The 13,858-nt window shown below is 43.3% G+C and overlaps 3 protein-coding genes across 15 annotated transcripts in view; 2 read left to right on the top strand and 1 right to left on the bottom strand.

Moving 5' to 3' along the window:
* LOC110967925 (NACHT, LRR and PYD domains-containing protein 12-like) overlaps nucleotides 1-13,858 on the bottom strand; it is a 246,638-nt gene that overhangs the window by 209,045 nt on the left and 23,735 nt on the right. For 5 of the 10 annotated variants that reach the window (XM_051941899.1, XM_051941898.1, XM_051941897.1 and 2 more), the window contains exons 6-8: nucleotides 11,469-11,642; nucleotides 9,219-9,392; nucleotides 8,466-8,639 (exon numbers count right to left, since the gene is read on the bottom strand). In XM_051941899.1, coding sequence (XP_051797859.1) covers nucleotides 8,466-8,639; nucleotides 9,219-9,392; nucleotides 11,469-11,642 — 522 coding nt within the window. Of the gene's footprint in view, nucleotides 1-3,435; nucleotides 4,467-4,632; nucleotides 4,680-7,995; nucleotides 8,170-8,465; nucleotides 8,640-9,218; nucleotides 9,393-11,468; nucleotides 11,643-13,858 lie in introns of those variants that run through there. The other 5 variants (XM_051941904.1, XM_051941895.1, XM_051941896.1 and 2 more) reach the window with 4 other exon arrangements.
* Nucleotides 1-13,858, top strand: part of LOC110970733 (NACHT, LRR and PYD domains-containing protein 1-like) — a 78,493-nt gene that overhangs the window by 19,091 nt on the left and 45,544 nt on the right. The gene's annotated exons all lie outside the window — the stretch shown is intronic.
* LOC127531794 (zinc finger BED domain-containing protein 4-like) lies at nucleotides 4,694-7,724 on the top strand. Of its 3 annotated transcripts, none has more exons than XM_051941915.1 (4): nucleotides 4,697-5,732; nucleotides 5,819-5,958; nucleotides 6,143-6,373; nucleotides 6,468-7,724. In XM_051941915.1, the coding sequence occupies exons 1-4, from the start codon at nucleotides 5,573-5,575 to the stop codon at nucleotides 7,707-7,709; spliced, it is 1,773 nt and encodes a 590-aa protein (XP_051797875.1). In that variant the 5' UTR covers nucleotides 4,697-5,572; the 3' UTR covers nucleotides 7,710-7,724. The 3 variants fall into 3 exon arrangements, with proteins under 3 accessions (XP_051797877.1, XP_051797875.1, XP_051797876.1); XM_051941916.1 differs by having other exon boundaries at nucleotides 4,698-5,542; XM_051941917.1 differs by having other exon boundaries at nucleotides 4,694-5,732; nucleotides 5,819-6,373.

The following is a 13,858-nucleotide window of genomic DNA, read 5'->3' on the forward strand; positions in this document are numbered from 1 at the left end:
CGCGGAAGGACGATGAGGTGCAGGCGCTGCGCACAGCCGAGTCCAGTTTGCGGTTGAGGGATATCATTTTTCATGACAGCTGGGTGTCCCTCCTTTGCGACGTTTCTATGGGCAGGCTGTGCCCTTTGGTTCCCGCTGCTTGGCGCCGCCGTGTGTTTGAGGCTGTCCACTCCCTGTCACACCCTGGTGTTAAGGTGTCGGTCAAACTGGTGGGGGCCAGGTTCGTGTGGTCAGGTCTCAGAAAGGATGTCAAAGTTTGGACTACGACGTGCATGGCGTGCCAGCGTGCTAAGGTACAGCGTCATGTTAAATCTCCCTTGGGGCCCTTTCCCATTCCTGAGAGACGTTTTGACCATGTGCATGTGGATCTGGTCGGCCCTTTTCCCCCCTCCCGTGGGTTTACTCACCTCCTGACCATGGTGAACAGGACCACACGGTGGCCCGAAGCAGTTCCCCTGTCCTCTACTACCGCACCTAAGGTTGCCCGGGCATTCATCTACTCCTGGGTGTTGCGGTTTGGTGTGCTTTTGGACATGACGTCGGATAGGGGCCCTCAGTTTACCTTAGAGCTCTGGAATGCGGTAGCTGGGAGCTTGGGGGTTAATCTTCACCGCACCACTGCTTACAACCCACAGGCCAATGGACTGTGCGAGTGGTTTCATCGTTCTATGAAAGCTGCTCTCCGCGCATCCCTGGTTGACAGTAGCTGGGTCGACAGGCTGCCCTGGGTTTTGCTGGGTTTGCGTTCCACCCCCAAAGAGGACCTGCACGCCTCCTCTGCTCAGTTGGTTCTGGGTCAGTCTCTGAGAGTCCCGGGCGAGTTCCTGGCTGATGTTCCAGGTTTGAACCCTGGGGTTGTGGGGAGGTTTGGTGGCAAAGAGGGGGGTGGAGTTTTACAGTATTATTTTGAAGGGACAAAAAACGGGGTTTTTGGACCTCTGGGTTTAGGCGGGAGGAAGTCGTGACCCGTTAAGTTGTGCATGAGAGAAGAAAGGTGGAGCTGAAATAAAAGTTGTTGAGACTTCTGCAATTTTCGTCTCCTTTTCTCCAACCTCCACACTATCACTTTAAGACAGTCTAAAGTTTGTTGGAAACACACATCCCTCAACACGAGGTATGACACACTATCATGTTAGTTTTAGGGCGTCATCTTTCATTTGCCTGCTTCTAATTGGTCAGTATTAGGGAGACCTTTGTTTTCCTTAATTATGATTGGGGAGTGGGAGAGAGACAGAGAGGGAAGGGAGTGATGGAGAGATGGTGCCGCATGCTCTCCGCTCTCTGCAGCATGTAAAGTTTTTCATCTTTTATTGGCGTGGTAATTCGCCATTAGCTGTACACCTAAGAGGGATACCTGTTGTTTTCCTTCCTTGCCACTTTTGGGACTTTATAGCCGTCACTGTCGAGGTGAGGTGTGGACTTTCTTGCCTCCACCGCTGAGCCCTGCCGATGTACGGGCTTTATCGGCCGTCACAGGCGAACCTAGCCACGGACTATGCCGCCCAGTCGAGGGGTGGACATCGCCGCCGAGCCGAGGGACAGACATAGTCGCTGGCCGCCGAGATGGAATCTGGATGTTTCTTCAGTGTTGCTGTGCCAGGTTCTGGACTGTGTTTCTTCGTTCTTCAGCATTGACAGTCACAGTAAGGAGACAGTGAATAGCCCATTTGACACTGATGAGTGAGAACGGCATTATTTTCAGTGATGCCAACGTTCCTTCATTGCATCGCACTCAAGCGTCATTCAGGTCTGCAACGAGGGTTTTGGGGATTACATTTATTGCTGGCTTTTGTGTTATTTTTTTGTGTGGGCCACACTTTGTGTTAATAGAGGACGTTTATTGTGTTTAAGGTTTGAATATACTTGGACTGATCTGTCTTGTTAATTTTGTTACTTTTGTAAAGTTTTGTATCGACAGTAAAAGGGTTACAGGACCCTAATTTTACCACCAGAAAGGGTTAAGATGTTTAAATGGTATTAAGAGCTTGTTATTAAGCGTGTGGAATTTTGGACTTTAAAGGGAGGCTCCTCCATTTTCTTTTGGAAAACAAGGTTCCCTAATACACTCAAGGGTGTTGAATTTAAGTTCATTTTATTATTTAATTTTTATTTTATTCTCTTCTAGCAAGCCTATAAAATGTTGACGGTGTCAATAAATACCCTATACATTCATATTTTACTGCAATTGATTTCTTAGTTAATGTCAGAGAGTTTTTCATTATTGAAAGGTTAAAGCACTGCTACACTTTGGTATCTGAATTTCATGGTTTTGAATAGAAAAGCACACTAACATTAGGCTAAATCATCAGGGATATTACTTTAAGGAGTATTCCAGGAGGGCTGCTCAGTGGTGTAGTGGTTAGCACTTTTGCCTTGCAGCGAGAAGATCCCTGGTTCGAATCCCGGGATGGGCCTGGGATCTTTCTGCATGGAGTTTGCATGTTCTCCCTGAGCATGCGTGGGTTTCCTCCAGGCACTCCGGCTTCCTCCCACAGTCCAAAAATATGCTGAGGTTAATTGGTTAGTCTAAATTGCCCGTAGGTGTGCATGTGAGTGTGATTGTCTGTATATGTAGCCTTGTGACAGACTGGCGACCTGTCCTGGGTGTCCCCTGCCTTTGCCCGAGTCAGCTGAGATAGGCTCCAGCACCCCCCGCGACCCTAGTGAGGATAAAGCGGTGTATAGAGAATGGATGGATGGAGTATTCCAGGAACAAATTAACCATTAGGTTTAAGCAAAAGAACCCGGGGCGCTGTATCTTAAGTGAGTGATACATAGAAAGCGCTACAAAAGTTTGAGACATAAAGACTCATTTAGTTATTTTATTCCTGAAATATTTGACGTAGCAGAACTAAACTTCCATTTTCCTTCTTGTACTTCTGATACTAGAACTAAACATGTCTTCAACACGGATCATCTGGTTTTAATGAATCAGCAGCAACATCACAAAAACAAATGAGACCATTTTCAACAAATTCATGAAACTGATGTCATTTAAAACTATCAGAGTCTGTTTTAGTGTCAAATTAAGCTGATTCCTGACAACTAGAACATTAAATCTACTGTTTTAATCACATTTAGTTTTCCTGAACATTACGTTAACGTCAACCAGCCACAGTTTTATGAACTTGATGAACTACATGACAGGAACACAACACACTTTAGCTGCTGACAGGAAGCAACACAAACATTGTTAGCTTGATGCTACAATTAGCTGCTAATCAGGAACGAAAAAATGACCACAAATATGTATAAAAGAAAAACCTTAAACCTATAACCTAAGAGAGGAACCTTTTAGTCACATTGAGATGGGGATTTGTTTTCGGACTTCAAATGTATTTTTTACAACCCTGTTCCATGTTGAGTAAAATACAACAGATGAATAATAAACAACTGATATGATGTATGTTTGTAATGAAGAACTCAGAGTCAGGATTTGTAGCCACAGCCCTTTATTCTTCTCCATCACACACAAGATGAAGAAAGTTCTCATTTCATCACTACAACAGGACTTAAACACTCAAATCAGGATCAAGTCTGGCTGCACAAAAACATGATTTTCACTGGACAATAATTGTGTTAAATTCTGTCAGCAGTTTGTAGATTCACTGCTTCCTCTCTCATTTCACACTTTGTGCAGCTCAGATCCTTTTAGTTCAAGTGAGCGTCAGAGGAACACCACATCCTGATTTTCACTCTCAACATTTGACTGGAAAAAGACACAAACACCACATTTGGCTCCTGGAATAATCACAACTTCCATCTCTGAAGAGGAACAAGTTTACAAGGAATCATTTACAAGGATTTTCACAAAGAAACACATTTAATTCATGAATGTGAAAAGATGTTTGTGAGTGACAGACTCATGGAGAGACTCAACTATCTGTTCAACACTGTTTCTCTACCAGGAGGAGACTCTGGAGACTGAACTCAACACAGGAACACTGAAGAAGCAGACCTGGACAAGAAGAACCCAAATCCAGGATAGAGAGGTTGAGTGAATGTGGTGTTGAAGGTGTGGAGGTGGATCAGAGAGTCAGAGGAGACTCTGTAGAAGGACAGAGTTCCAGCATCAACGTCCACATAAACTGAAACTCTGTGAGAGACTGAGGAGGACCTGATAGATGTTTGACTCTTATTGTGTCTGACAGAGTAACCACCATCAAGATCAGAGCAGAATAGACTCCAAGACTGATCATTAGATCCAAACACACAGTCATGACCTTTTCCTTTCCTTCTAATTCCTCTGTAACTCACTGATACATAAACCCCTCCTCTCCACTCCATCTCCCAGTAACAGCGACCAGTCAGACCAGTTCCACACAGCAGCTGTTCCCAGTATTCAAACCTGTCTGGATGATCAGGATACGACTGATCCTCCTCCACACGTGTCACCTTCCTGCTGTTGTCAGACAGTTTGAGTTTTCTGTGTACTGTGTTTGTGTCGACTGTGAGTTGACAGGAATCTGATGGAGAGAACAAACACAACACAGCTGCAGCTCAAATTGATTGATGGATTGATGGATCATGTGATCAGTTATAAACCACTGATGATGACCTCAGAGATTGGAACACTTTGAAGATGGTTGAATGTGCTGCTTTGTTACCATCAATCCATTAAAACACACTTACACTTCCTCAGACCTGGTGTCAACCACTGGACTCCAGCAGGCGTCACCCTGAAAAGAGGAGGATGGTCAGAGCATCAGCGACTATTTTAGCAGCACACATGGATGTTCCATGGCTCTCACACCGTTTCACTGATAAAATACTAGTCCAACATGGAGACACAGACACCTGAATGCAGCATCTCTAAAGTTCTCTCCTGTTCTCGTCACGTTCCAGCTCAGTTTGAAGTTATTATTCAGCTTTTCTCATTTATGCTTCCTCTTTTCATGGAGCGAGGCTAACAGTTTCCTCTGCTTCCAGTCTTTCCGCAAAGTTTGTCGTACTGACCCAGTTCCGTCGGCTTCTGAACCATAGTTGGACAACCTCAGGTAAATGCTAGCTCACTCAGCTTAGTGTGGTTCGCTGTTGGTAACAAATTGCATTAAGAGTCTGGACCAATTCTGCAGTGGAGAACGAGGAACTTTATTCAAGCTGTGCAGCACACTGTACACACACTCAGCTTCTCCAGAACACACTTGGATCTACTTCTCTGTTTGGACCAACACATGCGCTGTGACTGCAGCTGCACCGTACACATCGCCCTTGTTCAGCTTCATTGTTCTTCTTCCTTCCTACTAGTGTTGGTCTGAACGAGCCGAGGCACCGATTCACGTATCATGCACTGAAAGCAATACCTCAGCCGAGCTGTATCACTGAGCGTATCGCTTTAAGAGAAGTCACGTGACCGACACAGTAACTGTGTCGTATTGTATCATGTTGTATCACGTGTCCTCGAGGCGCCAGTTCTACTTGAGGAAGTCCAGCACCCATCGACTCACTTGTTGCTTCGACGCTGTTCATTGCTATGGAACCTCCGAGAAAGAGAAAGTACTCTGCCGTGTGGGATCATTTTGACCTTATATCACCTGATAAGGTAATTTCTTTGTACTTCGTTCCAATTTAAATGGCTGACAAAATCTGTAGTGTATATTTTTATGATCCACAGGTTAAATGTCGTCTGTGTTCAGCGGAGTTGTCTTATGCAACCCGAAACACATCATCAATGCTACGGCATTATAAAGCTCGTCATGAAAGAGAAGACAATACACCAGGAATGGATACTGGTGGATTATTATTTTGTAATCTATCACTAATTATTATGGAGGCTAATTACATTCTAAATCAAACTGTTTTTTTTTTTTACTTCAAGCCTCTAGAAAACAGGCCCTCAATCGATGCATTATAAATATGATAATCAAAGATTGCCAACCTTTAAGCATCGTTGAGGACGAGGGATTCAGGGAGATGCTCCAGACTCTTGAGCCATCATACGCAATACCAACCAGAAAGGTACTGTACTATATTTCCATAATATTATATTGACAATATTTCAATGGAATTCTGGATCTGTAATAGACTCCGGTAGAGAAATTATTGGTGGTTTGCTAATAAGAAAGGTACTATATGTCAGAAATTGCACTTATCATTAGGAGTTTCAATTATTATTGTTTGAAGATTTTCTTCTACTTTACAGGCTCTAAAGGAAATGGTTTCTGAGAGATATGCAGCAGAAACCCAGAACATTAAGGAAAAATTACACTCCACCAATGCAATCAGCCTTACAGCAGATATGTGGACTTCAGTAAACATGGAGGCCTACTTGGCTGTGACTGGCCACTTCTTTGACACTGAAAATAAAATGTGCACCACTGTGCTGGGAGTTAAATATTTTCCCAAGAGCCACACAGCAGAGAATATTGCTGAGGTAGGTTTTTTGAAAATATTAATAATGGTATCTGTTGATGTCATGTACTTGTCATATACTCATAGACTTATTTTTTATTTCTGTATTTTTTTAGGTCACACAAGATCTGATTGACAGCTGGGCCATCACAGGGAAGGTTGCACGCTTTGTAACTGATGCCGGGGCAAATATGATCGCGTCTGCAAGACTATTAAAAATCGGGCATAGTCCTTGCATCGCACATACTTTAAATTTGATTGTTAAAAAATCTTGCGATCAAGTGTCAGACCTAACTGATATCCGACATAAAACCAAAAACATCGTCACCCATTTTCGTTCCAGCACTCTTGCCAAGGAAAAGCTGAGTCACGTGCAGCAACAAATGCAAAAACCAATTCTGAAACTCATAAATGAAGTTCCTACACGCTGGAACAGCACATACCAAATGCTGTCAAGAATAGCAAGCCAAAAAGAGCCTGTTTGGGTGAGTCTGGCATCTTTAAAAACACCATTGCCTGCACTTACTGGAGAGGAGCATGACATCATTGCAGAAGTCCTGATTGTGCTTGCCCCTTTTAATGCTGCTACTGTGGAGCTTTCAGAGGAGAAGCGAGTGAGTGGGAGCAAAATAATCCCGATGATGAAAATGCTTCATCATACAATGCAAAAATGTGCTCCATCTCTGGAAACATCAGTTGGAAAAAAACTGCGTCATGAACTCGACAAAAGAGTAACCAAAACCTTGAACAATTATGAATCTTCCAGTCATCTGTCTCTGGCAACCTTATTAGATCCACGATTTAAAGCCCTTGGATTCTTAAATGGGACCAAAATAAATGATGCTGTGAAGAAACTAAAATCTGAATGTGCTGCAGAGATGAGAATTTCTGGGCCACCTTCGGCACCACAGGAAGATCAGCCTGGCCCCTCATCTCATTTGCCAGCATCTTCTATGTCAAGTGTGTATTTATTTATTCAAAATGTTTTCGGGGTGATATATTTACATTTGAAGCTAATCATGTCTTGTTTTACAGACAACCTGTGGCAACAGCTGGACATGGAGGTGGCCCGTACTCGAACAAGTACAAGTGTTGTGGCTGATGCCATGATAGAAGTACAAAGATACCTTTCATCAGCAAACATTCCCAGAACCGAAGATCCACTGGAATACTGGAAATCTCAAAAGAATACCTACCCACACTTATTCAAACTGTCCCAAAAATATCTGTCTACTCCAGCCTCATCAGCTCCTTGTGAACGAATTTTCTCCAAAGCTGGAGAAATTGCATCCAAGAGAAGAAATCGTTTGAGCCCAAACATGCTTCAAAAACTTCTCTTTCTGAATAAAAATGTTTAATGTTATGGAAACTCATTACAAGTGTGCCTTTAGTTATATGCTGCAGTACATTTTTTTAACCACTAGATGGAACCCATACACATACCAATACAGCGTGATACAGCGTCGACACAGTTGGGGGAATGTGTGACACGCACACTGAGGTATCATCTGCACATCACTGCTTCCTACCGCTGCAGCACTTTCTCTGACATCTCACACACCCTGAAACCTACCGATGGAAAGGGGCAGGCTTGGCCTACAACACTAGGATGATAGTTTCCTGAGAGTGTCTGTCTGTCTGTACCTGACAATTTCCAGTCTACAGTCTGGATCCTCCACTTTAGACCTCAGCATCTTCTCTCCTGAGTCTCCTGGATGGTTGTAGCTCAGGTCCAGCTCTCTCAGATTTGAGGGCTTGAAGCTCAGAGCTGAGGTCAGAGAAGCACAGCCTTCCTCTGTGACCAGACAACCTGACAGCCTGCACACACAAAGCAACACAAACCTGATGGACAACACTTGGCTGGATGTTTCTCACTCTCTTTTCTTCTTTGCCTTTCAGCTACATTTTGCTGCACATTCCATGCATCTCAAGCAAATCAACAATCTCAACAATGATTAGTGGGATTTAATCATGTCAAAAATAAATCCTAACAAAGTCGTGCACAAGTTCAGGTAAAGCTCATTTGATGACTCCCATCAGCAGTAATGATTTCCTCAGGTTAGCCGTTTATCCACTGATAGAAATCACATCAGTTTCAAAGTGTGAGTCCTGACCTGAGAGCTTCCAGTTTACAGTGTGGACTCTCCAGTCCAGCAGAAAGACTTTCCACTCCTGAATCCTGCAGGTTGTTGTTACTCAGGTCCAGCTCTGTCACACTGGAGGACTGGGAGCTGAGGACTGAGGACAGAGCTCCACAGCTTCTCCCTGACAGATTACAGTTATTAAGTCTGAAGGCACAAAGAGAAGAAAAGAAGTAATACATTAAGTTCAGTATTTTCTGTCCTGTTGAAAAGACAGCAGTGAACTAAACAACACAGAGAAGAGAAACCACTGGTTACATCTGCTGATCAAACTGGTCCATGAAAATCTCCCATCAGGTGGTGGAGGTCCATCAGAGACTGTAAGCCAGACTCACCTCACTCAACACCTGCACACCAACTTCTTCAGGTCAACCACAGAAAACCTCCTGGTCTCCTGCTGCATGGTGTTGTTCAGCAGCTGCGCAGCAGAACATCTATTCTTTTGTACTCTATTCTATTTTGTAAAACAGTGGAAACCAAAACAGAACCTGGAACCAAGACTCCACAGATTCTTACAGGTTCTGGTTCTGTGATGCAGGTTCCAGGTTGTTAGTTCCTGTAGTGGAAGAGGCCTCATTAAGAGAAACTAGTGCTTAAAGGTCAGTAACAGAACTGATCTGAGTCATACAAATACAGAAAACCTCGAACCTCAGCTGTTCTACTCATCATGAATAAAAACACATTTTAAATGGTCATCAGTTGACCATCAGGTTGATGACTCCTGACCTGAAAGCTTCCAGTTTACAGTGTGGGCTCTCCAGTCCAGCAGAAAGACTCTCCACTCCTGAATCCTGCAGGTTGTTGTTACTCAGGTCCAGCTCCGTCACACTGGAGGACTGGGAGCTGAGGACTGAGGACAGAGCTCCACAGCTTCTCTCTGACAGATTGCAGCCACTCAGTCTGGAGAGACAAAGAGAAGAAAAGAAGTAACACATTAAGTTCAGTATTTTCTGTCCTGTTGAAAAGACAACAGTGAATTTAACAACAAATACATCCCACTATGTCCAGAATACAGCAGCGCTGAGGACAGTTGTCTGCAATATTATTTAAATGTGAAAATAATCCAAAGTGTAGAACATTACAGTCATCAGATTACTTTGAAGCTGAGCAGTAAAATATTTGATCTCATAAAAAAATGACACTTTAGGTTTACTAAATGAAGAATACAGGTTAATCAGTAAGAAATGAATCCAATAAAAGGCCAGCACATCTTTCATTACTGTCTTTATAATGTTGGATTGTTTCACTTCTTTCTATGCCCATTTAATCCTCCACATCTGAAAAGAATCATAGGGTCCCTATGAGGATGTTGCTCCTCTTCAGGGAGAGCAGAGAGACCATGAACCTCACCACAGGTGGGATGGATGTTCTATCCTTCACCAACACTTAAGTTGATGGGACTCAGCCATCAGCAGCAGGAAGACTGGACTGACCTTACTCACAGACCAGAGGACATGAAGCAACTGGTTACCAACAATCTTGATTAATGTCCTCACCTGCAGGACTGCTGCTTCACTCTATCATTTCTGACAGACCTGGAGTCCTGGAAGCTGCTGTTCCAGGAATTCTTCCCAAAAAGCTTCAGCCAGTATCTGAGTATGTTGTCATGTTCTTCAACCCAAAATCTCAGTCCCTCATAAACCACCTGAGGTAGGCACGTGTCCTGCTGCCCAGTGACAACAGAGTTGGAAATGATGGGATCAGGGTCCACAACATCTGAGGAGGTGAACCCAAGAGGATCTCAACTGAGGATCCCTTTGACCTCAGTGAAGATGGAAGACAACGCTGCTTCAGTGGCTCTTTGGGCTCCAATGGTGAGAAGGAATTGGACCTGAACCTCAAATAAGAATTCAAACTTGTCAAAAAGACAGAAAAACACTACAGACCAGATCATTAACATTACAGATGCTTATAAATCCACTTTTCTGTTACATCTGGGATTCTCAGAACATCTATGTGTTCCCCTGACCCCAGAATGTAAACCACTGATCTGAAGACAGGGATCATCCATAGAAATGGTTCAGTGTGACTACAGAAGCCACCTCAGCCCTGCAGGGCTGCTTTAATGTCAACCACTGGGGGGTATTTGAGGAGGGGACCTGGAGGGAAACACAGCAGCTGCTCTCTCAGATATAAACTGTTGTGCTGAGAATGTAATTGGAACAAAATCTGTTCAAGTGTTTCTGTTCTATGTTCTTGTGTTGCGATGATGTGAAGATCGTGAAGAAATTCGTCGCCAACACCATCTTGTTTATATATAAAAGGTTAATTTAAACAAAGACAGCAACACAGACACCATGGCATGCCTGTGAGAGGATTCAAGGCCCGACAGAATACCTCTGCAGAACAACTGTTTCTCCTAGCTTATATAGGTGGGTTCTTCACATGAAACCAACCAGGTGATGGGATGTATGGTTGCCGGTGCGTCGCTGTCTTGACAAGCAATAGGAATAAAACAAACTCATTTTTAAGAGATCTGGTGTTTAACTTTTTAAACTTCTGACCTAAGGCCTTTTCACCTTTGTCATGAGTCTTTTAACATCCCCATCCTCTAACTTAGAAGGCCACTTGGAACAACAGATACCACATTTCCAAACCAGAAACTGTGCCCCAACAGTGAAGTGTGAACCCTGCTGAGAGAACGAGGCTCTGCCTTCAAACCAGGAACCATCAAACCAAAAACCAGACACAGTGGAGCCTGATGAGGATCATCAGAGACAGAGCACAGATACAAACAGCACATAGAGAAACCTTTTCATAACAGCAGCTTCATGTGCATGTGGCAGGAGATAAAGACTTTCATTGGCTACAAGGACAGCTACACAGCCACAAACCTGCAGACAGAACTCTTCAGAACTCTCTCAACCTCTTCTTTGTTCACTTTGACCAAATTAACAAGACGACAGCATCTATCCTGCACGACCAGAAAAAAAATAACCCCATAAAAAAAGGAACAACATGTTGATGACTCCTGACCTGAGAGCTTCCAGTTTACAGGGTGGACTCTCCAGTCCAGCAGAAAGACTCTCCACTCCTGAATCCTGCAGGTTGTTGTTACTCAGGTCCAGCTCTGTCACCCTGGAGGACTGGGAGCTGAGGACTGAGGACAGAGCTCCACAGCTTCTCTCTGACAAATTACAGCCACTCAGTCTGAAGGGACAAAGAGAAGAAAAGAAGTAACACATTAAGTCCAGTATTTTCTGTCCTGTTAAGACAGCAGTGAATTTAACAACAAATGCATCCCACTATGTCCAGAATACAGCAGCGCTGAGGACAGTCATCTGCAATATTATTTAAATGTGAAAATAATCCAAAGTGCAGTATATTACAGTAATCAGATTACTTTAAAGCTGAGCAGTAAAATATCTGATGTGATTAAAAAACAATCTGACAGTTTAGATTTACTAAATGAAGAATACAGGCCAACCAGCAAGAAATAAATCCAATAAAGGTCACTACATCTTTCATTACTGTCATTAGAATGTTGGATTTTTTTTCACTACTTTCTATGTCCACCTGTATTTCTGATGACACATTTAATCGTCCTCAGCATGAAGAAACCACATTTTTGGAGAGATGTTCCACTATCTTCAGAGAATATGTCTTCATCTGCTCTTTGTTGGAGGGTTTGTGTTGCTCTACCTTTGTCTTTAAAATACCCCAAAGTTGGTCTTTTGGATTCAAATCAGGACACTCACTTGGACAAGTCACAGTTTGGACTTTTTCCTTCTTTACAATCTGAAAAATGGTTAACTTGATGCTGATGGCAGCAATTAAATCACTGTCAGACTCGGTTACGTCTCTGATGTTGTTTCAGAACAAACGTCTTCTGATCTCCAGTCCTTGTTCTTCAGGTTGTTTCATTTCTACTTGTGCTGTTGAGAATCATGCTTTGGTTTTCACTGACACATGAATCCCACTGAGACTAAACTAAGGATCTCCAAACTCATGTGTTCAAACTCTTTATCTCCACTCTTGATGTAGTCTGGACTCCTCATAGTGTCAGTGAGCTGGACTCTTCATTCTCTCTCAGTCTCAGGAGACACTCTGCTGCCCAGGGATTGGCTCTCAGTCCCTACAGTCTGAAAGGAACCAACACCTTTTAACAGCCTTACATCTGAAAAGGGTCATAGGGTCCCTGTGAGGGTGTAGCTCCTCCTCAGGGAGAGCAGAGAGACCATGAACCTCACCACAGGAGGGATGGATGTTCCATCTTTCACCAACACTTCAGTTGATGGGACTCAGCTAATTAAACAGTTAATTTAAACACAAGACACTTCTGTTCCAAACAAGAAGGATGCACATTCAGTGAAAGATCTAGGATCCCTGACCCATCACTATACACACCAGTGAGCAGTGATTCCTAACACATCTCTGGGGGTCATCAGGTGGAAACCTCCCTTCAATGGTGTTTCACCTATTTACTCCCACAACACCTCCAGGAGGCTAGATGGTGAACTATGGTGTCCCAGATTCAGGCACCTGGGAACACCCAACCATTTCCTTATATAAGAACTAACTAGCCTTTCCATTCGCTCTGCAATGGATAATGGAACTTCATAAATGGACATTGGTAAGATTAATCTCGGATAGAAGCCAAACTGCAAGCACCACAACCTCAGCTTTCCTGGGAGCCCTGATTTATCTATTCTATCCAGCCCTTCTGCAACATCCTTTTAAAATTGCACAACTTGTTGTATTTAGCACTGACAAAGTTGAAAAAAAAGGGGGGGGGGGGGGGGCACTTCATCTGCAACTTGATGGCAACACCTTTGACCAATCGCACTTTTTGCACTTACTAAAGGTTTTTCCTAATGTCTGAATTCTTGCTTGTGTTGTACGTCACTTTGGACAAATGTGTCTGCTAAATGAAATTGTAGAATTGTAGAATTGCTCATTATCATTCAGCTCCACATTATACCACCTTCCTAAGCTCTTCACTGACTTCTCCCAAATAGTAAGAATTTCCTCACCATCTATTGAAATCTTCTTATCACTTACTTTCCCTCTGTATATCAAAATACTCCTCAATGTACCAGGCTTGATCCTCATACTAGTCCATTTGAAATTCCTATTTATTCTATCTAACAACCTCTTTTTACATGGCACTGTTGTAGTTATCAGTGTCATATCATCCATATAAGCTCTAACTGATGGAAGATGCATTCCATTCTGCCATCTCTCTCCACCTATGACCCATTTGGAAGCCCTGATAATTAACTCCGTAGCCATGGTGAACGGTAACGGCGAAACTTACATCCTGCCATCATACCAACCTCCAATCTTTGCCAACCTGTTGTAAAATCTCCTGTACTTGCACATAATCTGATGTCCTGGAAATAAGCTTTCACCAGGTTACCAACCAT

This window comes from Acanthochromis polyacanthus, chromosome 22, assembly GCF_021347895.1.
Source record: "Acanthochromis polyacanthus isolate Apoly-LR-REF ecotype Palm Island chromosome 22, KAUST_Apoly_ChrSc, whole genome shotgun sequence".
Lineage (NCBI taxonomy): Eukaryota > Metazoa > Chordata > Actinopteri > Pomacentridae > Acanthochromis > Acanthochromis polyacanthus.